The following is a 27,678-nucleotide window of genomic DNA, read 5'->3' as shown; positions in this document are numbered from 1 at the left end:
GGTGCTGCTTACAGTCTCCCCAGGAGCATTTCAACAGTCAGGAGGCGGCCTGGAGCCTTCAGGATGGTTCTAATTCTCCTAAGAACATTTAATGCTGTTTCTCTTTCCTCTTTCTGAAGCCCTTTCCAAAGAATGATGGAATCTAAACCTCTGGAAGAGACCCAAGGGTCATCCAGCCCAACCCGCTGCAACACAGGAAAATGCAGGAGTCCCTTACTGGGAACAATCCCACAGCCATAGGTTGTGCATCAAATGTTGGCCTCTTAAATGGTACACCTCTCCTGCAGCTGCAAGTTCAGCCATGAAGCCAACATGGCCATCCCCCTTTTCCTGACTGGGAGCGGAGAAGATGCTGCTTACAGTCTCCCCAGGAGCATTTCAACAGTCAGGAGGAGACTTGAAGCCTTGAGGGGGGGGGGGTTGTACATATGCTAAGAACATTTAACACTATTTCTGTTTCTTCTTTCTGAAGGCCTTTCCAAATAATAATGATGGAAGGTAAACCTCTGGATGGGACCCGAAGGGTCATCCAGTCCAACCCGTTGCATCGCAGGAGTCCCTTACGGGGAATATCACACAACCTTGGTTGTACAGCAAATGTTTCCCTCTTAAATGGCACACCTCACCTGCAGCTGCAAGGTCAGCCATGAAGCCAACATGGCCGTCCACTATTCTTGACTGGAAACAGAGGACGTGCTGCTTACATCCTGCCTAGGAGCATCTCAACAGTCAGGGGAGGGCCCTGACACTGACCCTGACAGCTAACCCCTATGCTCTCCCTAACCCCAACCCTAATAATGACCCAAACCCCTAGACTTACAACAGCAGACTCGATCTCAGCTCACCCCATTACGGGGATTTGAACCGCTGACGACCTGATCGGCAAGTACTAGGCACTATAGTTTAACACAGCGCCACCTGCATCCCTTCTTTCTGATCTTTGACCCCTAGTTAAAAACTAGACTATCCCTGGCCTTCCTTATTCCACACCCAAATTCTCCAGGTTGTTCTGCACCTGTCTATAAGTACCAAATATCTCATAGAGATTTCTCTCCACCTGCAGCCTCAGGTGTGCATTGCAGGGCAGTCCCAAAAGAAAAAAATTTTCCCAACTCAATGATAAAGGGAATTAGGGTTAGGAATTAGAGATACTTTTTTGGAAGCCTGTTTATTCTGACTCGTTTCTACAGTTGTGTATGGAGCTGTACATTGGTGTTGATGAAGGAAACGGAAGAGTGATCCTGGTGAAAATTCACTGCTTCAGGAGTGCCAACACTCACCCTCTCAAACCCAGAGGATCCCAAGACAATTTGGCTCCTACCGTTCTCTATATGGGTGCTGCTCCTCTTCCGGGCAGGCGCTGAAGGTGGGATGAAGACCTTGTCTGTCATGATTAGGGAGGGAAGATACATTAGGGGGGAGAAGGCAGAGCGTTCCCTCTATCTCTTCCTTCTGCCTGGAAGTGTGCACAGGGAACATTTCCTTTTTCATGAGTAAGTAGGCTTATGCCAATAACATATGGGTGATAATACACAAAATCTAACACTAAGGAACGAAGCACAGCTCATAAAATATCAGTGGGTCTGCTTTCTTTCAGATGAACTGAAAGAGTAGGAATATGAAACAGGCATCCATCGTTTGAACTGCTATGCAAGACAGCATAAAGTAGCAGGCTGGGAAGGGGAAATTGTTTGCCATCATACAACTAACCTGGAGGTATGTTTTACTGCTTATTCTTTGTGTGGCACTTTCTAGCTCTTAGGAATATGCAAGTGTTCCTTATGGACATCCCCCTGCAACCTTGCTGCTCACAGTACCAAAAGGTGGAAACATTTAACTGCTAGGTGTCACAGCCTAAAGTGAAGAAACTTTCCCATCATACAATTAGCTTTAATGAATGCTTTTTTTGTTCTGAAGTAGAATCCAAAGAATCCTATGAAGGTGGATTCATATGTATATCTAGAAGGGACCCCCAAGTTCATCCAGCCCAGCCCACTGCAATGCAACAATATGCAGTAGAACCACCAACCTTGGTTGTGCTGTCAGTCTTGCCCTATGAAAAGGCACTTTTAAAGGCACTTTAAACAGCAGCTGCAAATTGCACCATGAAGCACACCTTGCCATCCCCTTTTCCTGACTGGGAGTGGAGGAGGTGCTGCTTACAGTCTCCCCAGGAGCATTTCAACAGTCAGAAGGAAGCCTGAAGCCTTCAGGGTGGTTGTAAATCTTCAAAGAACATTCAATGTGATTTCTTTCTCTTCTTTCTGAAGCCCTTTCAAAAGAATGATGATGGTATATAAACCTCTGGAAGGGACCCCAAGGGTCATCCAGCACAACCCGCTGCAGCCCAGGAAAATGCAGGAGTCCCTTACGGAAAACAATCCAAAGAACTTGGCTCTGCAGCAAATGTTGCTCTCTCAAATGGCACCTCTCCTGAAGGTGCAAGTTCAGCCATGAAGCCAGCATGGCCATGGACTATTCTGTACTGGAAACAGAGGACATGCTATTTACATCCTCCCTGGGAGCATTTCAACAGTCAGGTGGAGGTGGAGGCCAAGGCCGAGGCCCACGCCCTGGCCCTAACCCTGACTCCTAACCCTAACCCAGTGGCAGTGGAGGCAAAGTGGTTGGCCATCATACAACTAACCTGGAAGTATGTTTTACTGCTTATTCTTTCTGTGGCACTTTCTAGCTCTTAGGAATGTGCAAGCTTCCCTTATGGAGACCCCCCTGCAACCTTTGTGCTCACAGTACCAAAAGGTGGAAGCATTTAACTGGCAGGAATAACTTCCTAAAGTGAGGAAACTTTCCCATCATACAACTATTGCTCTTTCTGTTTCTTCTTTCTGAAGCACATTCTATAGAATCACATGATGGTAGAATCATTCTATATAATCACATGATCTATCTGGAAGAGACCTCAACAGTCATCCAGGCCAACACACTGCTAGTCAGGAACTTTAAACTGCAGCTGCTGTTAGGGTGTGCAGCAAAAGTTGCCCTCTTAAATGGCGCACCTCTCCAGGAGCTGACTGGGAGCGGAGGAGGTGCTACTTAGTCTCTGGAGCCTAAGGATCATCCAATCCAACCCGTTGCATCGCAGGAGTCCCTTACGGGGAAAATCACGCAACCTTGGTTGTACAGCAAATGTTTCCCTCTTAAATGGCACACCTCTCCTGCAGCTGCAAGGTCAGCCATGAAGCCAACATGGCCGTCCACTACTCTTGACAGCAAACAGAGGAACTAGTGATTATATCCTCCCCAGGAGCATTTCAACAGTCAGGAGGAGACTTGAAGCCTTGAGGGGGGGGGGTTGTACATATGCTAAGAACATTTAACACTATTTCTGTTTCTTCTTTCTGAAGGCCTTTCCAAATAATAATGATGGAAGGTAAACCTCTGGATGGGACCCGAAGGGTCATCCAGTCCAACCCGTTGCATCGCAGGAGTCCCTTACGGGGAATATCACACAACCTTGGTTGTACAGCAAATGTTTCCCTCTTAAATGGCACACCTCACCTGCAGCTGCAAGGTCAGCCATGAAGCCAACATGGCCGTCCACTATTCTTGACTGGAAACAGAGGACGTGCTGCTTACATCCTGCCTAGGAGCATCTCAACAGTCAGGGGAGGGCCCTGACACTGACCCTGACAGCTAACCCCTATGCTCTCCCTAACCCCAACCCTAATAATGACCCAAACCCCTAGACTTACAACAGCAGACTCGATCTCAGCTCACCCCATTACGGGGATTTGAACCGCTGACGACCTGATCGGCAAGTACTAGGCACTATAGTTTAACACAGCGCCACCTGCATCCCTTCTTTCTGATCTTTGACCCCTAGTTAAAAACTAGACTATCCCTGGCCTTCCTTATTCCACACCCAAATTCTCCAGGTTGTTCTGCACCTGTCTATAAGTACCAAATATCTCATAGAGATTTCTCTCCACCTGCAGCCTCAGGTGTGCATTGCAGGGCAGTCCCAAAAGAAAAAAATTTTCCCAACTCAATGATAAAGGGAATTAGGGTTAGGAATTAGAGATACTTTTTTGGAAGCCTGTTTATTCTGACTCGTTTCTACAGTTGTGTATGGAGCTGTACATTGGTGTTGATGAAGGAAACGGAAGAGTGATCCTGGTGAAAATTCACTGCTTCAGGAGTGCCAACACTCACCCTCTCAAACCCAGAGGATCCCAAGACAATTTGGCTCCTACCGTTCTCTATATGGGTGCTGCTCCTCTTCCGGGCAGGCGCTGAAGGTGGGATGAAGACCTTGTCTGTCATGATTAGGGAGGGAAGATACATTAGGGGGGAGAAGGCAGAGCGTTCCCTCTATCTCTTCCTTCTGCCTGGAAGTGTGCACAGGGAACATTTCCTTTTTCATGAGTAAGTAGGCTTATGCCAATAACATATGGGTGATAATACACAAAATCTAACACTAAGGAACGAAGCACAGCTCATAAAATATCAGTGGGTCTGCTTTCTTTCAGATGAACTGAAAGAGTAGGAATATGAAACAGGCATCCATCGTTTGAACTGCTATGCAAGACAGCATAAAGTAGCAGGCTGGGAAGGGGAAATTGTTTGCCATCATACAACTAACCTGGAGGTATGTTTTACTGCTTATTCTTTGTGTGGCACTTTCTAGCTCTTAGGAATATGCAAGTGTTCCTTATGGACATCCCCCTGCAACCTTGCTGCTCACAGTACCAAAAGGTGGAAACATTTAACTGCTAGGTGTCACAGCCTAAAGTGAAGAAACTTTCCCATCATACAATTAGCTTTAATGAATGCTTTTTTTGTTCTGAAGTAGAATCCAAAGAATCCTATGAAGGTGGATTCATATGTATATCTAGAAGGGACCCCCAAGTTCATCCAGCCCAGCCCACTGCAATGCAACAATATGCAGTAGAACCACCAACCTTGGTTGTGCTGTCAGTCTTGCCCTATGAAAAGGCACTTTTAAAGGCACTTTAAACAGCAGCTGCAAATTGCACCATGAAGCACACCTTGCCATCCCCTTTTCCTGACTGGGAGTGGAGGAGGTGCTGCTTACAGTCTCCCCAGGAGCATTTCAACAGTCAGAAGGAAGCCTGAAGCCTTCAGGGTGGTTGTAAATCTTCAAAGAACATTCAATGTGATTTCTTTCTCTTCTTTCTGAAGCCCTTTCAAAAGAATGATGATGGTATATAAACCTCTGGAAGGGACCCCAAGGGTCATCCAGCACAACCCGCTGCAGCCCAGGAAAATGCAGGAGTCCCTTACGGAAAACAATCCAAAGAACTTGGCTCTGCAGCAAATGTTGCTCTCTCAAATGGCACCTCTCCTGAAGGTGCAAGTTCAGCCATGAAGCCAGCATGGCCATGGACTATTCTGTACTGGAAACAGAGGACATGCTATTTACATCCTCCCTGGGAGCATTTCAACAGTCAGGTGGAGGTGGAGGCCAAGGCCGAGGCCCACGCCCTGGCCCTAACCCTGACTCCTAACCCTAACCCAGTGGCAGTGGAGGCAAAGTGGTTGGCCATCATACAACTAACCTGGAAGTATGTTTTACTGCTTATTCTTTCTGTGGCACTTTCTAGCTCTTAGGAATGTGCAAGCTTCCCTTATGGAGACCCCCCTGCAACCTTTGTGCTCACAGTACCAAAAGGTGGAAGCATTTAACTGGCAGGAATAACTTCCTAAAGTGAGGAAACTTTCCCATCATACAACTATTGCTCTTTCTGTTTCTTCTTTCTGAAGCACATTCTATAGAATCACATGATGGTAGAATCATTCTATATAATCACATGATCTATCTGGAAGAGACCTCAACAGTCATCCAGGCCAACACACTGCTAGTCAGGAACTTTAAACTGCAGCTGCTGTTAGGGTGTGCAGCAAAAGTTGCCCTCTTAAATGGCGCACCTCTCCAGGAGCTGACTGGGAGCGGAGGAGGTGCTACTTAGTCTCTGGAGCCTAAGGATCATCCAATCCAACCCGTTGCATCGCAGGAGTCCCTTACGGGGAAAATCACGCAACCTTGGTTGTACAGCAAATGTTTCCCTCTTAAATGGCACACCTCTCCTGCAGCTGCAAGGTCAGCCATGAAGCCAACATGGCCGTCCACTACTCTTGACAGCAAACAGAGGAACTAGTGATTATATCCTCCCTAGGAGCATTTAGACAGTCAGGAAGGGGCCCTGAACCTAACTCCCCGACACTTACAACAAACTTACAAATTCAGACCTTTGTAAAAGCTAAAGGGACCCCTGACCATTAGGTCCAGTCATGGCAGACTCTGGGGTTGCAGCGCTCATCTCTTTACTGGCTGAGGAAACCAGCATATAGCTTCCAGATCACGCAGCCAGCATGTCTAGGCACATGGAAACACCGGTAACCTTCCTGCCGGAGCAGTGCCTATTTATTTACTTTGTACTTTGACATGCTTTCCAGCTGCTAGGTTGGCAGGAGCAGATGCCCCACAAAGGGAACTTATCCCATCATGTGGATTCAAACTCCCAACCATCTAATCCGCAAGTCCTAGGCTCCATGGTTTAACCCACAGCGCCACACGCATCCCTTCTTTCTGACCTTTGACCCCTAGTTAAAAACTGCATCAGTGATCTTTACTCCACCCCCAAACTGTCCTGCTTGTTGTGCATTTGGCAAGGAGTAGCATTTTCATTAGAGAAAACATCTCTTATGCATCTGCGGCCTCAGGTGTGCATTGCGGGTAACTCCCAAAAAGAAAATTGTATTGCTAACCCAAGGGTTTGGGGAATTAGTGTTACGGTATAGACTATACTTTTTTGGAAGCCTGTTTATGATGACTCATTTCTACAGTTGTGTGTGCACTGCAGTTGTGTGTTGAAGGAAAACGCAGACCGATCCTGGTGCAAGCCCACTGCTTCAGGAGACACGGGTCCCATCCCAACGCTCACCCTCTCAAACCCAGAATATCCAGTCACTTCGGCTACCGTTCTCTGTATGGCCGCTGCTCCTCTTCTGGGCAGGCGCTGAAGGTGGGATGAAGGCCTTGTCTGTCATGATTAGGGAGGGAAGACAGATTAGGGGGGAGAAGGCAGAGCGCTCTCTCCATCGCCCCCTTCTGCCCAGAAATGTGTGCAGGGAAGCCCACTCAGTTCAGGAATCCTCATTTTCCCCACCCATTCCCTTTCCAAGCCCAAGTAGCCTTATGCACAAAACACGTGAGTGATGATAAATGCACAAAATTTGACATTGATGAATGAAGCAAAGCCCATACATAGAAATATCAGTGGGCCTGATTTCTTTCAGATGAACTGAAAGAGTAGGAATATCAAACTCGCATACATCATTTGTATTGCAATGCAAGACAGAATAAAGTAGCTGGCAGTGAAGGAAAAGCGGTTGGCCATCATACAACTAACCTGGAGTTATGTTTTACTGCTTATCCTTTCTGTGGCACTTTCTAGCTCTTAGGAGTATGCAAGTGTCCCTTATGGAGATCACCCTGCAAACTTGGTGCTTTCAGTACCAAAAGGTGGAAGCATTTAACTGTCAGGTGTCACAGCCTAAAGTGAAGAAACTTTCCCATCATACAACTAACTTAAAGTAATACTATTTTTATTCTTTCTCTAGCACATTCCAAAGAAATGTATGATGCTGTAGTCATATCTATATCTAGAAGGGACCTCAAGGGTCATTGAGCCCAGCCCACTGCAAGGCAGGAAAATGCAGAACCACCAACCTTGGTTGTGCGGTCAGTCGTGCCCTATAAAAGGGCACTTTTAAGGCACTTTAAACTGCAGCTGCAAGTTGCGCCATGAAGCACACCTTGCCATCCCTCCCCTTTTCCTGACTAGGAGCGGAGGAGGTGCTGCTTACAGTCTCCCCAGGAGCATTTCAACAGTCAGGAGGCCTGAAGCCTTCGGGGTGATTGTACATCTGCTAAGAACATTTAACACTATTTGTTTCTTCTTTCTGCAGGCCTTTCCAAATAATAATGATGGAATAGAAGCCTCTGGAATGGACCCCAAGGATCATCCACTCGAACCTGCAGCATCGCAGGAACATGCAGGAGTCCCTTACGGGGAACAACCCCACAAACTTAGTGCAGCAAATGTTTCCCTCTTAAATGGCACCCCTCTCCTGCAGCTGCAAGTTCAGCCATAAAGCCAACATGGCCGTCCACTATTCTTGACTAGAAACAGAGGACGTACTGCTTTCATCCTCCCTGGGAGCATTTCAACAATCAGGGGGAGGCCCGGATCCTGATCCCTAAGCCTAACACCAACCCCAATGACCCAAGCCCCAACCGCTACTTACAACAGCAGACTTACTTCTGAGTCGTGCAAGAGGCTTCTGGCGAACTAGAGCAGCTCAAAGAAACACTTTCAAAATGCTAGGTTGGAAGCAGGGACCTAGCAACGGGAGCTCACCCCATGGCGGGGATATGAACCGCCAACCTTATAATTGGAAAGTCGTGGACTCTGTGGTTTGACCCACAGCGCCACCCGCACCCCTATTTTCTGACCTCTGACTGCTAGTTTAAAAACTACTTTCCGTGGCCTTCTTTTCTCAAACTCCAAATTGTCCAGCTTGTTGCGCATCTGGCTAGAAGTAGCATTTTCATAAGGGAAGACATCTCATAAAGAGATTTGCCCCCAGCTGCAGCCATAGAAAACGGGCAGGTGTACATTGCAAGACATCTCAAAACCAAACTATATTCCTGACGCCGGGCTTAGGGGGAATTTGGGTAAGGGGACAGAGTTAATACTTTTTTGGAAGCCTGTTTATTATGACTCATTTCTACAGTTGTGTGTGCACTGCAGTTGTGTGTTGGTGAAGGAAAACGCAGACAGATCCGGGTGCAAGCCCACTGCTTCAGGAGACGAGTCCCGTCCCAACGCTCACCCTCTCAAACCCAGGATATCCCAAGACAATTTGGCTCCTACCGTTCTCTGTATGGGTGCTGCTCCTCTTCCGGGCAGGCGCTGAAGGTGGGATGAAGGCCTTGTCTGTCATGATTAGGGAGGGAAGACAGATTAGGGGGCAGAAGGCAGAGCGCTCTCTCCATCGCCCCCTTCTGACCAAAAGTGTGCGCAGGGAAGACCACTCATGTCAGGAATCCTCGTTTTCCCCCACCCTTTCATTTACTGTGCATAAATAGACTTGTGCCCAAAACATTTGGGTGATAATAAATCCACACAATCTGACAATAAGGAACGAAGCACAGAGAATTTATCAGTGGGCCGGTTTTCTTTCAGATGAACTGAAAGAGTGGGAGTATAAAAGAGGCACCCATCGTTTGCACTGCATCGTTTATTCCACAAACTCCTGTTTCTTCTTTCTGAAGCAGATTCCAAAGAATCCTATGAAGGTGGACCCCAAAGGTCATCCAGCCCAGCCCAATGCAAGGCAGAAATATGCAGGAGAACCACCACCAACCTTGGTTGTCCTGTCAGTCTTGCCCTATGTAAGGGCACTTTCAAGGCACTTTAAACTGCAGCTGCAAGTTGCGCCATGAAGCACACCTTGCCATCCCCTTTTCCTGACTGGGAGCGGAGGAGGTGCTGCTTACAGTCTCCCCAGGAGCTTTTCAACAGTCAGGAGGAGGCCTGAAGCCTTCGGGGGGGATTGTACATCTGCTAAGAACATTTATACCTCCAGAAAAGGAAACAACCATGAACCTGCTCTAAGGGAATGCTCCTGTGTAAAGTGTTTTTTCTTTAAAACACCTCTCTTAACATTACCAACTGCTCCAAATTTCCAAAATGCATACATCCGTCCCAGTATTTGTCAATGTAAATGATTCAACTGGCTTTTGGTTTTGGCCCCTGTTGCAGGGGCTCAGCCCACTTAGTCTCGTGCCATTGGAGCTCCCAGCCTGGGTGCATAGCGGGGGACAGGCTTAAATCTTTGCACACTTGATTTTTAAGGCCTGACACACACAAACACACCCCAAAACTGCATTAAGAGATTAGTAAATGTTAGGGTTTCACTATCTGGAGAGACGTGAGAAAATACAATCTCCCTGACAGTCGAGGTATAGAGACTGTTCTCTGGGAGGCTGCCAGGGTTATGGGTGTGAGGATAGGAAAAGAGACACTTCAACCAGCTCTTTGAGCAGAAATCCACCTGTGGAGAAGGCAGGCTGCACCTCTGGAAAGGACCAGGCCTTGTGGAAGTGTGGGGACTGTGTGGTCTTACCGATTTAGAGAGATAGCTAGATATTTCCCACCGTTCCCTTGGCTCCTTGCGGCTAATAAGCTTTTCCGGTGGATGGAAGTGGACTTAGGAAGGTGTAGCATTCGACGTTAAGGAATAAAGCAGAGCCCATGCAGGCAACCCATCTTTTTCCACTGCTGCCTTGGCTCTTTTTCTTCTCTTTCCTTTCACTGCCACGCTGCTGGGCGAATCAGGTGTTTGGTAAAAGGAGGTCTTTGGATCTCGTCTCAAAAGATCCCCTTTACCCCTCTTGCCACTCTTCTCCCTCCCTTTGTCACGCAAAACTGCCCCCTTCCTTCTCCTTCCACTTTTTGGGAGCAGGAATTCAGCACAGCCCATAGAGACCTGAGAAATAACGGGGGGGGGGGGGCAGATTTTTTCCACAAGAACTGAAAAAGCGGTCCGCGTAAAAACAGGCACAGGATCCGCCAAGCTCAAATTAATGTGCAGGAATAATAAGGGAGCTCACAGGAAGCGAGGCGACTTTCCTGTGTTAGGCTGCAACTAACTTTAAAGAACACTATTTCTATTTCTGAACCCCTTTCCAAAGAATAATGATGGTATATAAACCTCTGGAAGGGACCCCAGGGTCATCCAGTCCAACCCGCTGCATCGCAGGAGTCCCTTACGGGGAACAATCCCGCAACCTTGGTTGTGCAGCAAATGTTTCCCTCTTAAATGACACACCTCTCCTGCAGCTGCAAGGTCCGCCATGAAGCCAACATGGCCATCCACTATTCTGGACTGGAAACAGAGGACGTGCTGCTTACATCCTCCCTGGGAGCATTTCAACAGTCAGGGGGAGGCCCGGATCCTGACCCCTAATCCTAACACCAACCCTAACAATGACCCAAGCCCCAACCGCTAGACTTACAACAGCAGACTTACAACTTCTGACCACTGTCAAAGGTAAAGGGACCCGTGACCATTAGGTCCAGTCGTGGCGCACATCTCACTTTATTGGCCGGCGCACAGCTTCCGGGTCATGGGGCCAGCATGACTAAGCCGCTTCTGGCAAACCAGAGCAGTGCATGGAACGCCATTTTCCTTCCCGCCGGAGCGGTACCTATTTTTCTTCTTGCACTTTCAAACTCCTAGGTGGCAGGAGCAGGGACCGAGCAACGGGAGCTCACCCCATGGCGGGGATTCAAACCACTGACCTTCTGATTGGCAAGTCCTTGGCTCTGTGGTTTAACCCACAGCGTCACCCGTGTCCCTTCTTTCTGACCTTTGACCCCTAGTTAAAAACTAGACTTTCCGTGGCCTTCTTTACTCCAACCCCAAATTGTCCAGGTTGTTGTGCACCTGTCTAGAAGTACCAAACATCTCATAAAGAGATTTCTCTGCACCTGCGGCCTCAGGTGTGCATTGCAGTCCCAAAACAAAACTGTCTTCCTGACCCTGGGGTTAGGGGAATTAGGGCATTTAGGGTATAAAGACTATACTTCTGGGGAAGCCTGTTGGGAAGTGGTTGGCCATCATACAACTAAGCAGGAGGTATGTTTTTCTAGTTCTTCTTTGTGTGGCACTTTGCACCTCTTAGAAATATGCAGGCGTCCCTTATGGAGATCCCCCTGCAACCTTGGTGTTCACAGTACCAAAAGGTGGTAGCATTTAACTGTTAGGTGCCAGTCTAAAGTGAAGCAACTTTGCCATCGTAAAGGTAAAAGGACCCCTGACCATTAGGTCCAGTCGTGACCGACTCTGGGGTTGCGGCGCTCATCTCGCTTTACTGGCCTTCAGAACCGCCATTAACCTTCCTGCCAGAGCATTTGTCTACTTGCACTTTGATGTACTCTCAAACTGCTAGGTTGGAAGGAGCAAGGAGCCAGCAACGGGAGCTCACCCCATGGCGGGGATTTGAACCGCTGACCTTCTGTTCGGCAAGTCCTAGGCTCTGTGGTTTAACCCACAGTGCAACCTGGCTCCCACAACTTAGAGGAATGCTATTTCTGTTTCTTCTTTCTGAAGCACATTCCAAAGAATCATATGATGCTGCATATATATCTATATCTGGAAGGGACCCCAAGGGTCATCCGGTCTAACCTGCCGCATCGCAGGAACATGCAGGAGTCCCTTATGGGGAACAACCCCGCAAACTTAGTGCAGCAAATGTTTCCCTCTTAAATGGCACACCTCTCCTGCAGCTGGAAGTTCAGCCATGAAGCCAACATGGCCATCCACTATTCTTGACTGGAAACAGAGGAAGTGCTGCTTACATCCTCTCTGGGAGCATTTCAACAGTCAGGGGGAGGCCCTGATCCTGACCCCTAAGCCTAACCCCAAGCCTCTCCCTAAGCCTGACCCTAAAAATGACCCAACCCCTAGACTTACAACAGCAGACTTACAACTTCTGACCTTCGTAAAAGGTAAAGGTAAAGGAACCCATGGCCATTAGGTCCAGTCGTGGCCGACTCTGGGGTTGCAGTGCACATCTCACTTTAATGGCCGGCACAGAGCTTCCGGGTCATGGGGCCAGCATGACTAAGCCGCTTCTGGCGAACCAGAGCAGCGCACAGAAACGCCGTTGACCTTCCTGCCGGAGCGGTACCCATTTATCTCCTTACACTTTGACGTGCTTTCAAGTTGCTAGGTTGGCAGGAGCAGGGACCCTGCAAAGGGAGCTCACCCCAGCGCGCAGATTCTGATCGGCAAGACCGAAGCTCTGTGGTTTAACCCACGGCACCACCTGCTTTCTGACCTTTGACCCCTAGTTAAAAACTAGACTTTCGGTGGCCTTCTTTACTCCAACCCCAAATTGTCCAGGTTGTTGCACACCTGTCTAGAGGTACCAAACATCTCATAAAGAGATTTCTCTGCACCTGCGGCCTCAGGTGTGCATTGCAGGGCAGTCCCAAAACAAAACTGACTTCCTGACGCTGGGGTTAGGGGAATTAGGGAATTTAGGGTATAAATACTATACTTTTTTGGAAGCCTCTTTATTCTGACTCATTTCTATACTTGTGTGTGCACTGCACATTGGTGTTGGTGAAGAAAACCCTCACCCAGAAGATCCCTGGACAATTTGGCTCCTACCGTTCTCTGTATGGGTGCTGCTCCGCTTCCGGGCAGGCGCTGAAGGTGGGACCTTGTCCGCCACGATTAGGTAGGGAAGACAGATTGGGGGGAGAAGGTAGAGCGTTCCCTCTATCTCCCCCTTCTACCCTGAAGTGTGCGCAGGGAAGCCCACTCAGTTCAGGAATCCTCGTTCTCCCCCTCCCTTTCCTTTTCCATGCCTAAGTAGGCTTATGCACGAAAAATATGGGTGATAATAGATCCACAAAATCAGACATTAAGGAACACAGCAAACCTGTGGGCCTGATTTCTTTCAGATGAACTGAAAGATTAGGAGTATAAAACAGGCACCCATCGTTTGTATTGCTATGCAAGACAGAATAAAGTAGCAGGCTGGGAAGGGGAAGCTGTTTGCCATCATACAACTAACTGGGAGGTATGTTTTCCTTTTTCTTCTTTGTGTGGCACCTTGCAGCTCTTAGTAATATGCAGGCATCCCTTATGGAGATCCTCCTGAAACCTTGGTGCTCACAGTACCAAAAGGGGGAAGCATTTAACTGTTAGGTGTCACAGCCTAAACTGAGGCAACTTTGCCATAAAACAACTAACTGAAAGCAATGTTACTTCTGCTTCTTCTTTCTGAAGCACATTCCAAAAGAATCCTATGATGCTGCATATATATCTATATCTGGAAGAGACCTCAAGGGTCATCCAGCACAGCCCACTGCAAGGCAGGAACATGCAGGAGAACCACCACCAACCTTGGTTGTGCTGTCAGTCTTGCCCTATGTAAGGGCACTTTTAAGGCACTTTAAACTGCAGCTGCAAGATACGCCATGAAGCACACCTTGCCATCCCTCCCCTTTTGCTGACTGGGAGCGGAGGAGGTGCTGCTTACAGTCTCCCCAGGAGGTTTTCAACTGTCAGGAGGAGGCCTGAAGCCTTCGGGGTGATTGTACATCTGCTGAGAACATTTATACCTCCAGAAAAAGGAAACCACCCTGAGCCTGCTCTAAGGGAATGCTCATGAGTGTATAACGTGCTTTTCTTTAGAGCACCTCTCTTGACATTGCAAGCTGATGCAAGTGTCTAAAACTGGTGTCAAGTTGCTGTTTTGTAAATATTAACTATTCCGACTTTATTAATCTGAATTACTCAAACGGCTTCTAGTGCTGGCCACTACAGCAGGGGCTGATCCCCATTTCTTCTGCTGATGTTCAATTCAGAGTATCTGCTCAAAAAATCAAACAGAAAGCAATGGAGGGTTGACCTTCAGGCTGAGGTCTTCTAGACCCAAACTGGGTTTAGGGATGCTCCATTAGACCAATCAGCCAGCTCACTGCCAGTCTAATTCACTGGGCTTCCTTGCAAATTAATTATCTTTTTTAATTTATGCCTCTTCCAAAACATTTATCTTAAGATTTAACGTGCAAGTGTACCCTTTGGGATGCTAATTAATCTCCGCTTGGATTATGTGAAAAAATCGATGTGATAGAATCAGTGCCTTGAGTAATTACCTGGTTAAAGCAATGGTTCATCAGAAGAAATTAAGTTTCAAAAACACATTGCTTTGTCACCTTTCAATAGAACAGGAAAAAGAACAGGAAAAAGGAGACAAACCTCACCAACATGGGTGAAGCCAGGAGGTGCTAGCCTACCACAATCAAATAAATAAAATTATTTTACTGTATTTTTGCTGTACTGTACTGTGGTGGTTAGGGTGGATGAGGCCAAGCCCCACTTCGATAGGTGTAATATAGAAGGAGTGGGGTTGTTAAAAAATGTTCCTATATGTTACATATTAATATGTCTTTCTATTTTCCCCCCTTTTACCTTCATGACTTTTCCTCCACCTCCTCTTCTCCCTTCATCACGCGAAGTTTCCTCGTCCTCCTTTCCAGAACAGGAATTCAGCAGAGCAGACCTAAGAAATATCAATAATGTCAATCACACTTTTTAAGGCAATTTAATCTGTAGCTGCAAGTTGCGCCATGAAGCACACCTTGCTATCCCCTTTTCCTGACTGGGAGCGGAGATGCTGCTTACAGTCTCCCCACGAGCATTTCAACAGTCAGGAGGAGGCCAGCAGCCTTCGGGGTGGTTGTAAATCTCCTAAGAACATTTAATGCTATTTCTCTTTCCTCTTTCTGAAGCCCTTACCAAATAATAATGATGGTATATAAACCTCTGGAAGGGACCCAAGGGTCATCCAGCCCAACCCGCTGCAACACAGGAAAATGCAGGAGTCCCTTACGGAGAACAATCCCGCAACCTTGGTTCTGCAGCAAATGTTGCCCTCTTAAATGGCACACCTCTCCTGCAGCCGGAAGTTCAGCCAGGAAGCCGACATGGCCATCCACTATTCTGGACTGGAAACAGAGGAAGTGCTGCTTACATCCTCCCTGGGAGCATTTCAACAGTCAGGTGCAGGCCCTGACCCCCAAGCCTAACCCCAACCCTAACAATGACCCAAACCTTAACGCCTACACTTACAACAGCAGACTTACAACATCTGACCTTTGTCAAAGGCAAAAGGTCACCTGACGATTAGGTCCAGTCGTGTACCACCTCTGGGGTTGAGGTGCGCATCTCGCTTTGTTGGCAGGAGCCAGCGTACAACTTCCGGGTCATGTAAGAGGCTTCTGGCGAACCAGAGCAGCGCACATAAACACTTTCAAAATGCTAGGTTGGCAGGAGCAGCGACCGAGCAACGGGAGCTCACCCTGTCGTGGGGATTTGAACCACCAACCATCTGATTGGCAAGTCCTAGGCTCTGTGGTTTAATCCACAGTGCCACCTGTGTCCCTTTTTTCTGACTTTTGACCCCTAGTTAAACAATTAGACTTTCCGTAGCCTTCATTACTCCAACCCCAAATTGTCCAGGTTGTTTTGCATCAGGCTAGAAGTACCATTTTCATTAGGGAAAACATCTCATAAATTTCTCTGTACCAGCAGCCTCAGGTGTGCATTGCAGGGCAGTCGCAAAACAAAACTACCTTCCAGACCCAAGGGTTAGGGGAATTAGGGTTAGGGGATAAAGACTTTCATTTTTTAAAGAAGCCTGTTTATTCTGCCATTGGTGTTGGTGAAGGAAACCACAGGCCAATCCTGGAGAAAACGCACTGCTTCAGGAGACAGAGTTCCCGTCCCAACGCTCACCCTCTCAAACCCAGAGGATCCCAAGACAATTTGGCTCCTACCGTTCTCTCTATGGGTGCTGCTCCTCTTCGGGGCAGGCGCTGAAGGTGGGATGAAGACCTTGTCTGTCATGATTAGGGAGGGAAGACAGATTAGGGGGGAGAAGGCAGAGCTTTCTCTCCGTCTCCCCCTTCTGCCCACTCGCTTCAGGAATCCTCGTTTTCCCCCTCCCTTTCCTTTTCCATGCCTAACTAGGCTTATGCCTGAAATATATTGGTGATAATAAATCCACAAAATCTGAAAGAACTGAACTGAAAGAGTAGGAGTATGAAAGAGGCATCCATCGTTTGTACTTCATCGTTTACTCCACAAACTTCTGTTTCTTCTTTCTGAATCACATTCCAAAGAATCATATGTTGAATATATATCTGTATCTGGAAGGGACCTCAAGGGTCATCCAGCCCAACCCACGGCAAGGCGGGAATATGCAGGAGAAAAAACACCAACCTTGCTTGTGCTGTCAGTCTTGCCCTATGAAAGGGCACTTTTAAGGCACTTTAAACTGCAGCTGCAAGTTACGCCATGAAGCACACCTTGCCATCCCCTTTTGCTGACTGGGAGCGGAGGAGATGCTGCTTACAGTCTCCCCAGGAGCTTTTCAACAGTCAGGAGGAGGCCTGAAGCCTTCGGGGGGGATTGTACATCTGCTAAGAACATTTATGCCTCCAGAAAAGGAAATAACCGTGAGCCTGCTCTAAGGGAACGCTCATAAGTGTATAAAGTGTTTTTTCTTTAAAACACCTCTCTTAACATTTCAAACTGCTGCAAGTTTCCAAAACGCATACATACGTGCCAGTATTTCTCGATGTAAATGATTCAACTGGCTTTGGATTTTGGCCCCTTTTACAGGGGCTCAGCCCACTCAGTCTTGTGCCGGCCTAGGTACATAGCGGGGGACAGTCTTAAATCTTTGCACACTTGATTTTTAAGGGCTGACACACACAAACACACCCCAAAACTGCATTAAGAGATTACTAAATGCTAGGGTTTCAATATCTGGAGAGACCGTGGGAAAATGCAATCTCCCTGACCATTGAGGAATAGAGACTGTTCTCTGGGAGGGTGTGAGGAGAGGAAAAGGAGCTGTTTGGATCTTGTCTCAAAATATCCCCGTTCCCCCTCTGGCCACTCTTCTCCCTCTCTCTTTGTCCCGCAAAGCTGCCCTCTTCCTTCTCCTCCCCCTTTTTCGGAGCAGGAATTCAGCACGCCACAGAGACCTGAGAAATAACAGAGGGGCAGATTTTTTACAGAACTGAAAGAGGGGTCCGTGTAAAAACAGGCAGAGGATATGACCAAGCTCAAACTAATGTGATGTAATGTGCAATTATTCAATAAGGGAGCTCATAGGAAGTGAGGCAACTTTCCCATCATACAACTAACTTTAAGGAACGCTATTTCTCTTTCTTCTTTCTGAAGCCCTTTCCAAAGAAAAATGATGGAATATAAACCTCTGGAAGGGACCCCAAGGGTCATCCAGTCCAACCCGCTGCATCGCAGGAACATGCAGGAGTCCCTTACGGGGAACAATCTTGAAACCTTGGTTGCACAGCAAATATTGCCCTCTTAAGTGGCACTTTAGTTTGCTTAGGTATAGTTCAGGGATCCACACCTCTCCTACATTCTCCCTGGGAGCATTTCAACTGTCAGGGGAGGCCCTAACCCCTAACCCCTACTCTAATAACGACCCCAACACCTCCACTTACAACAGCAGACTTACAACTTCTGCCCTTTGTCAAAGGCAAAAGGACCCCTGACCATTAGGTCCAGTCATGACCAACTCTGGGGTTGCAGCGCTCATCTCGCTTTATTGAGAGAGGGAGCTGGCGTACAGCTTCCAGGTCATGTGGCCAGCATGACTAAGCCGCTTCTGGCGAACCAGAGCAGCGCACGGAAATGCCGTTTACCATCCCGCCGAAGCGCTACCCATTTATATACTTCCACTTTGGCGTGCTATCAAGCTGCCAGGTTGGCAGGAGCAGGGACCGCCGAGCAACGGGAGCTCACCCCGTTGCGCAGATTCGAAACGCCGACTTTCTGATCGCAAAGTTCTAGGCTCTGTGGTTTAACCCACAGCGCCAACCGCGTCCCGTAACTTAAAAGAATGCCATTTCTATTAATTCTTTCTGAAGCGCATTCCAAACTATCATATGATACTGCATATATATCTATATCTGGAAAGGACCCCAAGGGTCATCCAGCCCAACCCACTGAAAGGTAAGAATATGCAGAGCCAACTTGGTTGTGCCGTCAGTCTTGCCCTATGAAAGGGCACTTTTAAGGCACTTTAAACTGCAGCTGCAAGTTGCGCCATGAAGCACACCTTGCCATCCCTCCCCTTTTCCTGACTGGGAGCGGAGGAGGTGCTGCTTACAGTCTCCCCAGGAGCTTTTCAACAGTCAGGAGGAGGCCTGAAGCCTTCGGGGAGATTGTACATCTGCTGAGAACATTTATACCTCCAGAAAAAGGAAACCACCCTGAGCCTGCTCTAAGGGAACGCTCATAAGTGTATAAAGTGTTTTTTCTTTAAAACACCTCTCTTAGGACAAACTGCTGCAAATTTCCAAAACGCATTCGTACGTGCCAGTATTTATCAATGTAAATGATTCACTTGGTTTTTGGTTTGGGCCCCTGTTGCAGGGGCTCAGCCCACTTAGTCTTGTGCCATTGGGGCTCCCTGCCTAGGTGCACAGCGGGGGACAGTCTTAAATCTTTGCACCATTTATTTTTAAGGGCTGACACACACAAACACACCCCAAAACTGTATTAAGAGATTACTAAATGCTAGGGTTTCATTTTTTTGAGCGACCGTGAGAAAATACAATCTCCCTGGCCAATGAGGAATAGAGACTGTTCTCTGGGAGGGTGTGAGGAGAGGAAAAGAGAAACTTCAACCAGCTGTTTGAGCAGAAATCCACCTTTGGAGAAGGCAGGCTGCACCTCTAGAAAGGACCGGGCCTTGTGGAAGTGTAGGAACTGTGTGGTCCTACCAATTTAGAGAGATAGCTAGGTATTTCCCACCGTTCCCTTTACTCCTTGCTGCTAAGAAGCTTTTCCAGTGGATGGAAGTGGACTTAGGCAGATGTAGCATTTGACATTAAGGAATAAAGCAGAGCCCATGCAGGCAACCCATCTTTTTCCACTGCTGCCTTGCCTCTTTTTCTTCTCTTTCCTTTCGCTGCCACGCTGCTGGGCGAATCAGGTGTTTGGTTAAAGGAGCTGTTTGGGACTTGTCTCAAAAGATCCCCTTTCCACCTCTCACCCCACAAGGAAGCAACGAGAGCCCCTCTTCTCCCTCCCTCTGTATGGTGAAACTTCCCCCTTCCTTCTCCCCCTTTTTGGGAGCAAGAATTCAGCACATCCCATAGAAACCTGGGAAATAACAGGGGGGCGGATTTTTTCCAGAAGATCTGAAAGAGGAGTTTGTGTAAAAAGAGGCACAGGATCTGGCAAGCTCCAATTAATATGCAGGGAAGAATAAGGGAGCTCACAGGAAGAGAGACGGCTTTCCTGGGTTAGGCTGCAACTAACTTTAAGGAATGCTATTTCTTTTTCTTCTTTCTGAAGCCCTTTCCAAAGAATAATGATGGAATATAAACCTCTGGAAGGGACCTCAGGGGTCATCCAGTCTAACCCACTGCATCGCAGGAACATGCAGGACTGCCGTACGGGGAACAATCCCGCAACCTTGGTTCTGCAGCAAATGTTGCGCTCTTAAATGGCACTTTGAAGGCTGCTTAATTATAGCTCAGGGATCCCCCCCTCTCCTGCAGCTGCAAGTTCAGCCATGAAGCCAACATGGCCATCCAATATTCTGGACTGTAAACAGAGGACGTGCTGCTTACATCCTCCCTGGGAGCATTTCAACAGTCAGCGGGAGGCCTTTACCCCTAACCCAAGCCCTAATAATGACCCAAAACCCAACCACTAGACTTACAACAGCAGACTTACAACTTCTGACCTTTGTCAAAGATAAAGAGACCCCTGACCATTAGGTCCAGTCGCGGCCAACTCTGTGGTTGTGGTGCTCATCTCGCGTTATTGGTAGAGGGAGCTGGCATACAGCTTCCGGGTCATGTGGCCAGCATGACTAAACCGCTTCTGGCGAACCAGAGCAGCGCACGGAAACGCCATTGACCTCCCCGTCGGAGCGGTACCTATTAATCTACTTGCACTTTGACGTGCTCTTGTACTGCTAGGTTGGCAGGAGCAGGGACCCTGCAAAGGGAGCTCACCCCGTCGCACGTATTCAAACCACTGACCTTCTGATCGGCAAGTCCTAGACTCTGCCATCCCCTTTTGCTGACTGGGAGCGGAGGAGGTGCTGCTTACAGTCTCCCCAGGAGCTTTTCAACAGTCAGGAGGAGGCCTGAAGCCTTCGGGGTGACTGTACATCTGCTGAGAACATTTATACCTCAAGAAAAGGAAACAACCATGAGCCTGCTCTAAGGGAACGCTCATAAGTGTATAAAGTGTTTTTTCTTTAAAACACCTCTCTTAGGACAAACTGCTACAAATTTCCAAAACGCATTCGTACGTACCAGTATTTATCAATGTAAATGATTCCACTGGCTTTTGGTTTTGGCCCCTGTTGCAGGGTCTCAGCCCACTTAGTCTCGTGCCATTGGGCCTCCCAGCCTATATGCATAGCAGATGAGTCTTAAACCTTTGCACTGTTGATTTTTAAGGGCTGACACACACAAACACCCCCACCCAAACTGCATTAAGAGATTACTAAATGCGAAGGTTTCCATTTTTCGAGAGACCGTGGGAAAGTGCAATCTCCCTGACCATCGAAGAATAGACTGTTCTCTGGGAGGTTGCCAGGGCTACGGGTGTGAGGAGAGGAAAAGAGACTTTTCAACCAGCTGTTTGACCTGAAATCCACCTTTGAAGAAGGCAGGATGCACCTCTGGAAAGGACCAGGCCTTGTGGAAGTGTAAGGACTGCACGGTCTTACTGATTTAGAGATATAGCTAGGTATTTCCCACCGTTCCCTTGGCTCCCTGCTGCTGTACCAGCCTTTTGCAACTCCATGGAGATGTCTGGGAGCTGCCTTACCTCTTTTGCTTCTCTTTCCTTTGGCTGCCACACTGCAGGGTTAATCAGGTGTTTGGTTAACGGCGCTGTTTGGATCTTGTGCCCAAAGATCCCCTTTACCCCTCTCGCCCCACAAGACAGCAGCAGGAGGACCCTGGCACTGGCACCTTGTCTCAGAAGATTCCCTCTTCTCCCTCCCTCTGTCAGGCGAAGCTTCCCCTTCTCCTTCCCCTTGTTGGGAGCAGGAATTCAGCACGCCCCATAAAGCCTGAGAAATAAGGGGGGCGAATTATTCCAGAAGAACTGAAAGAGGGATCCGTGTAAAAACTGACACGGGATTTGGCAAGCTCAAATTAATGTGCAGGGAAGAATAAGGGAGCTCACAGGAAGCGAGGCCACTTTCCTGTGTTAGGCTGCAACTGACTTTAAGGAACGCCATTTCTCTTTCTTCTTTCAGAAGCCCTTTCCAAAGAATAAAGATGGTATATAAACCTCTGGAAGGGACCCCAAGGGTCATCCAGTCCAACCCGCTGCATCGCAGGAGTCCCTTACGGGGAACAATCCCGCAACCTTCGTTGTGCAGCAAATGTTTCCCTCTTAAATGGCACACCTCTCCTGCAGCTGCAAGGTCAGCCATGAAGCCAACATGGCCATCCACTATTCTTGACTGGAAACAGAGGACGTGCTGCTTACATCCTCCCTGGGAGCATTTCAACAGTCAGGGGGAGGCCCGGATCCTGACCCCTAATCCTAACACCAACCCTAACAATGACCCAAGCCCCAACCGCTAGACTTACAACAGAAGACTTACAACTTCTGACCATTGTCAAAGGTAAAGGGACCATTGTCAAAGGTAAAGGTAAACTAGACTTTCCGTGGCCTTTACTCCAACCCCAAATTGTCCAGGTTGTTGTGCACCTGTCTAGAAGTACCAAACATCTCATAAAGAGATTTCTCTGCACCTGCGGCCTCAGGTGTGCATTGCAGTCCCAAAACAAAACTGTCTTCCTGACCCTGGGGTTAGGGGAATTAGGGCATTTAGGGTATAAAGACTATACTTCTGGGGAAGCCTGTTGGGAAGTGGTTGGCCATCATACAACTAAGCAGGAGGTATGTTTTTCTAGTTCTTCTTTGTGTGGCACTTTGCACCTCTTAGAAATATGCAGGCGTCCCTTATGGAGATCCCCCTGCAACCTTGGTGTTCACAGTACCAAAAGGTGGTAGCATTTAACTGTTAGGTGCCAGTCTAAAGTGAAGCAACTTTGCCATCGTAAAGGTAAAAGGACCCCTGACCATTAGGTCCAGTCGTGACCGACTCTGGGGTTGCGGCGCTCATCTCGCTTTACTGGCCTTGAGAACCGCCATTAACCTTCCTGCCAGAGCATTTGTCTACTTGCACTTTGATGTGCTCTCAAACTGCTAGGTTGGAAGGAGCAAGGAGCCAGCAATGGGAGCTCACCCCATGGCGGGGATTTGAACCGCTGACCTTCTGTTCGGCAAGTCATAGGCTCTGTCGTTTAACCCACAGTGCAACCTGGTTCCCACAACTTAGAGGAATGCTATTTCTGTTTCTTCTTTCTGAAGCACATTCCAAAGAATCATATGATGCTGCATATATATCTATATCTGGAAGGGACCCCAAGGGTCATCCAGTCTAACCTGCCGCATCGCAGGAACATGCAGGAGTCCCTTACGGGGAACAATCCCGCAACCTTGGTTCTGCAGCAAATGTTGCCCTCTTAAATGGCACACCTCTCCTGCAGCTGCAAGAGGACGTGCTGCTTACATCCTCCCTGGGAGCATTTCAAAGGTCAGGGGGAGGCCCGGATCCTGACCCCTAAGCCTAACACCGACCCTATCAATGACCTAAACCCCAATCCCTTGACTTACAACAGCAGACTTACAACTTCTGACCTTTGACCCCTAGTTAAAAACTAGACTTTCCGTGGCCTTCTTTACTCCAACCCCAAATTGTCCAGGTTGTTGCACACCTGTCTAGAGGTACCAAACATCTCATAAAGAGATTTCTCTGCACCTGCGGCCTCAGGTGTGCATTGCAGGGCAGTCCCAAAACAAAACTGACTTCCTGACGCTGGGGTTAGGGGAATTAGGGAATTTAGGGTATAAATACTATACTTTTTTGGAAACCTGTTTATTCTGACTCATTTCTATACTTGTGTGTGCACTGCACACTGGTGTTGGTGAAGAAAACCCTCACCCCTTCATACCCAGAAGATCCCTGGACAATTTGGCTCCTACCGTTCTCTGTATGGGTGCTGCTCCTCTTCCGGGCAGGCGCTGAAAGTGGGAGCTTGTCCGCCATGATTAGGGAGGGAAGACAGATTAGGGGGAGAAGGTAGAGCGTTCCCTCTATCTCCCCCTTCTGCCCTGAAGTGTGCGCAGGGAAGCCCACTCAGTTCAGGAATCCTCGTTCTCCCCCTCCCTTTCCTTTTCCATGCCTAAGTAGGCTTATGCACGAAACATATGGGTGATAATAGATCCACAAAATCAGACATTAAGGAACACAGCAAACCTGTGGGCCTGATTTCTTTCAGATGAACTGAAAGATTAGGAGTATAAAACAGGCACCCATCGTTTGTATTGCTATGCAAGACAGAATAAAGTAGCAGGCTGGGAAGGGGAAGCTGTTTGCCATCATACAACTAACTGGGAGATATGTTTTCCTTTTTCTTCTTTGTGTGGCACCTTGCAGCTCTTAGAAATATGCAGGCATCCCTTATGGAGATCCCCCTGAAACCTTGCTCACAGTACCAAAAGGTGGTAGCATTTAACTGTTAGGTGTCACAGCCTAAACTGAGGCAACTTTGCCATAAAACAACTAACTTAACGCAATGTTACTTCTGTTTCTTCTTTCTGAAGCACATTCCAAAGAATCCTATGATTCTGCATATGTATCTATTCCCAGCAGGCTGGGAAGGGGAAGCTGTTTGCCATCATACAACTAACCAGGAGGTATGTTTTACTGCTTATTCTGTGTGCCACTTTCTAGCTCTTAGGAATATGCAGGCGTCCCTTATGCAGGCGTCCCTGCAACCTTGGTGCTCACAGTACCAAAAGGTGGAAGCATTTAACTGTTGGGTGTCAGGGCCTAAAGTGAGGCAACTTTCTCATCATACAACTAACTTAAAGGAATGCTATTTCAGATTGTTCTTTCTGAAGCACATTCCAAAGAATCCTATGATGCTGCATATATATCTATATCTGGAAGGGACCCCAAAGGCCATCCAGCACAGCCCACAGCAAGGCAGGAATAAGCAGGAGAAAAAACACCAACCTTGGTTGTGCTGTCAGTGTTGCCCTATAAAATGGCACTTTTAAGGTACTTTAAACTGCAGCTGCAAGTTGCGCCATGAAGCACACCTTGCCATCCCCTTTTGCTGACTGGGAGCGGAGGAGGTGCTGCTTACAGTCTCCCCAGCAGGTTTTCAACAGTCAGGAGGCCTGAAGCCTTCGGGGTGATTGTACATCTGCTGAGAACATTTATACCTCCAGAAAAAGGAAACCACCCTGAGCCTGCTCTAAGGGAACGCTCATAAGGGTATAAAGTGTTTTTCTTTACAACACCTCTCTTAACATTACAAACTGCTGCAAGTGTCCAAAATGCATACATCCGTCCCAGAATTTCTCAATGTAAATGATTCCACTGGCTTTTGGTTTTGGCCCCTGTTGCAGGGGCTCAGCCCACTTAGTCTCGTCCCATTGGGGCTCCCAGCCTGGGTGCATAGCGGGAGACAGTCTTAAATCTTTGCTTCGCCCCTGCTGTGCAGAACATTGCACAGTTGATTTTTAAGGACTGACACACACAACCACCCCAAACTGTATTCTGCAGCACTTTCCAAAGAATCCTATGCTGGTGGGTGAGTATATATCGGGAAGGGACCCCAAGGGTCATCCACTCCACTCTGCTGCAAGGCAGGAATCCACCCTTCTGCAGCTGCAAGTTCGGTTCCGCCAGGAAGCCCCCCTTGCCATCCCCTTTTGTCCTGCCTGAAGTTCTAATTGCAGATATGCTAACCTCCAGGCAAGGGAAAAACCATGAGCCTACTCTGAAGACTCATACATGTAGAAAGTGCTTTTCTTTAGAGCACCTCGCTTAACATTGCAAGCTGATGCAAGTGTCCCAAACTGGTGGGATGTTGCTGGTTTGGAAATATTAAATATTCCTACTTTATTGATCTGAATTACTCAAACGGCTTTTAGTGCTGGCCACTACAGCAGGGGCTGATCCCCATTTATTCTTATCCTGTTCAATTCAGAGTATCTCCTCCAAAAATCAAACATTAAGCAATGTTTTCAGGGTTGCCCTTCAGGCTGGGGTCTTCTAGACCCAAACTGGGTTTTGGATGACAAACCAGCCAGCTCTGCCTCTCTAATTCACTGGACCTGCTTTCAAATTAATTCTCTTTTTTAATTTATGCCTCTTCCAAAACATTTATCTTAAGATTTAACGTGCAAGTGAACCACTTTTGGATCTCTGGTTGGATTATGTGGATAAATCGATAGATGAAAAATCGGTGCCTTGAGTAATTACCTGGTTAAAGCAATGGTTCATCTGAATAAATTAAGTTTCCAACCCATTGCTTTGTCACCTTTTGATAGCCTGACAAGAACAGGAAAAAGGAGACATGCCTCACCAGCATGGGAGAAGCCAGGAGGTGCTAGCCTACCCCAATCAAATAAATAAAATGATTTTACTATATTTTTACTGTACTGTACTGAGTTGGTTACGGGGGATGAGGCCAAGCCCCACTTGGGTGGGTGTAATATATCAAGAGTGGGGTTTTTTAAAAATGTTCTTATATGTTATACGTTAATAGGTCTTTCTATTTTTCCCCTTTTACCTTCATGACTTTTCCTCCACCTCCTCTTCTCCCTTCATCACGCGAAGTTTCCTCCTCCTCCTCCTTTCCAGAACAGGAATTCAGCAGAGCAGACCTAAGAAATATCAATAATGCCCATTATTTTCACAAAAAGGGAAAGAAGGGTCTTCGTTAAAGCAAACATGTATGTCTAGCCCAGATTCCAAGGGAAGAAAGATTCAAGTGGGAAAGGAGCCGCCCTTCCCTAGGAGCCATCATACAGACTAACTGGAAGAAATGTGTTTTTCCTCTTTATTTTTTCTGGTTTCTTCTTGTTTCTGCTTTCTGAAGCCCTTCCCCAAGAATCACATAATGGTGCATCTCGCTGGAAGGGACCCCAAGGGTCATCCAGTCCCACCCGCCCCAAGGCAGGAATCTCAGAAGGAACCACAAGGGTTCATTTCATGATAATAATAATAATATTAATAATAAGGGGAGGAATTGGGATCTGGAGGAATTAGCTGGTTACAAAAGCACCGCTTCAAGCAGTTTCCAAGACATTCAAGGTGGCCTGAGGGGGAAAGCAAGGGAGATCTGCACTTTATTTCATATAAAGAAGAAATGATTCTCATTCTCACTGCCAATTACTCTGGAGTTGCTTCTCCCCCCAATTCAAATCAAAATACTATAGTGTTAATGCTTAGGGGGGAAGAGGCCATGTCCCCCTTGGGTGGGTGTAATTTATAATAATAATAATAATAATAATTTAATGATAATAATGAATTACTCTTCCCCAGCCACCAACAGAATATTTTTTTAAAAATGATAAAACGTAATATACTACAAACCTCCCTCACCCTTTTATAATAACAATAATAATAAAACTAATGATAATAATGTATTACTCTTTCCCAGCCACCAACAGAAAATTTAAAAAGATAAAACATAATATATTACAAACTTCCCTCACCTTTTTACAATAAAAACCATTATAATAACGCTAACCATTTAAAAATGAAGGATAATCCTCATTTATTCCCCGTCCCCAAAAGATGATTTAAAAATTCGACAAAACGTAATATATTACAAACTTCACTCAGGGTTTCTAATAATAAGAAGAAGAAGAATTTATAAATCTTATTTCCCGCCCACTCCCAACAGAAGACAGCATTAAAAAGGCGACCAAACTCACGCGCGTCCTTCGAGAAAATGGCGAGGGAAACGCTGAGGAGAAGAAGCGCCACGCGGCCGGCCACGCCCACACTGCGGCCTGGGATTGGCCCACAGGCCGACCTATCGCCGCCGAGTTTACTGCTGCTGCGGCTGAGGGCGCGTGCGTGGAGCGAGGGGGTTCCTGGAGCGGCCATGTTGGACGAGGGCAACGGGACTGGAAAGGGGGGGGAGAAAGGGCAGA

General features: G+C 47.4%; 1 protein-coding gene across 3 annotated transcripts in view; it reads right to left on the bottom strand.

Annotated features, from left to right (window-relative positions):
- Positions 1-1,272: 1,272 nt before the first annotated feature.
- Positions 1,273-27,678, bottom strand: part of LOC307208388 (uncharacterized protein) — a 98,354-nt gene continuing 71,948 nt past the window's right edge. The window contains exons 3-7 of one of the 3 annotated variants that reach the window (XM_079996469.1): positions 26,307-26,373; positions 16,369-16,472; positions 8,922-8,984; positions 4,215-4,277; positions 1,273-1,384 (exon numbers count right to left, since the gene is read on the bottom strand). In XM_079996469.1, coding sequence (XP_079852595.1) covers positions 1,318-1,384; positions 4,215-4,277; positions 8,922-8,984; positions 16,369-16,472; positions 26,307-26,373 — 364 coding nt within the window. In that variant the 3' untranslated portion in view covers positions 1,273-1,317. Of the gene's footprint in view, positions 1,385-4,214; positions 4,278-8,740; positions 8,985-10,176; positions 10,373-15,042; positions 15,139-16,368; positions 16,473-19,394; positions 20,558-26,306; positions 26,374-27,678 lie in introns of those variants that run through there. The other 2 variants (XR_013835137.1, XR_013835138.1) reach the window with 2 other exon arrangements.

This window comes from Podarcis cretensis (assembly GCF_951804945.1).
Source record: "Podarcis cretensis genome assembly, contig: SCAFFOLD_25, whole genome shotgun sequence".
In the NCBI taxonomy this organism is placed as follows: Eukaryota; Metazoa; Chordata; class Lepidosauria; order Squamata; family Lacertidae; genus Podarcis; species Podarcis cretensis.
This window is presented reverse-complemented; position numbering and strand designations above follow the sequence as displayed.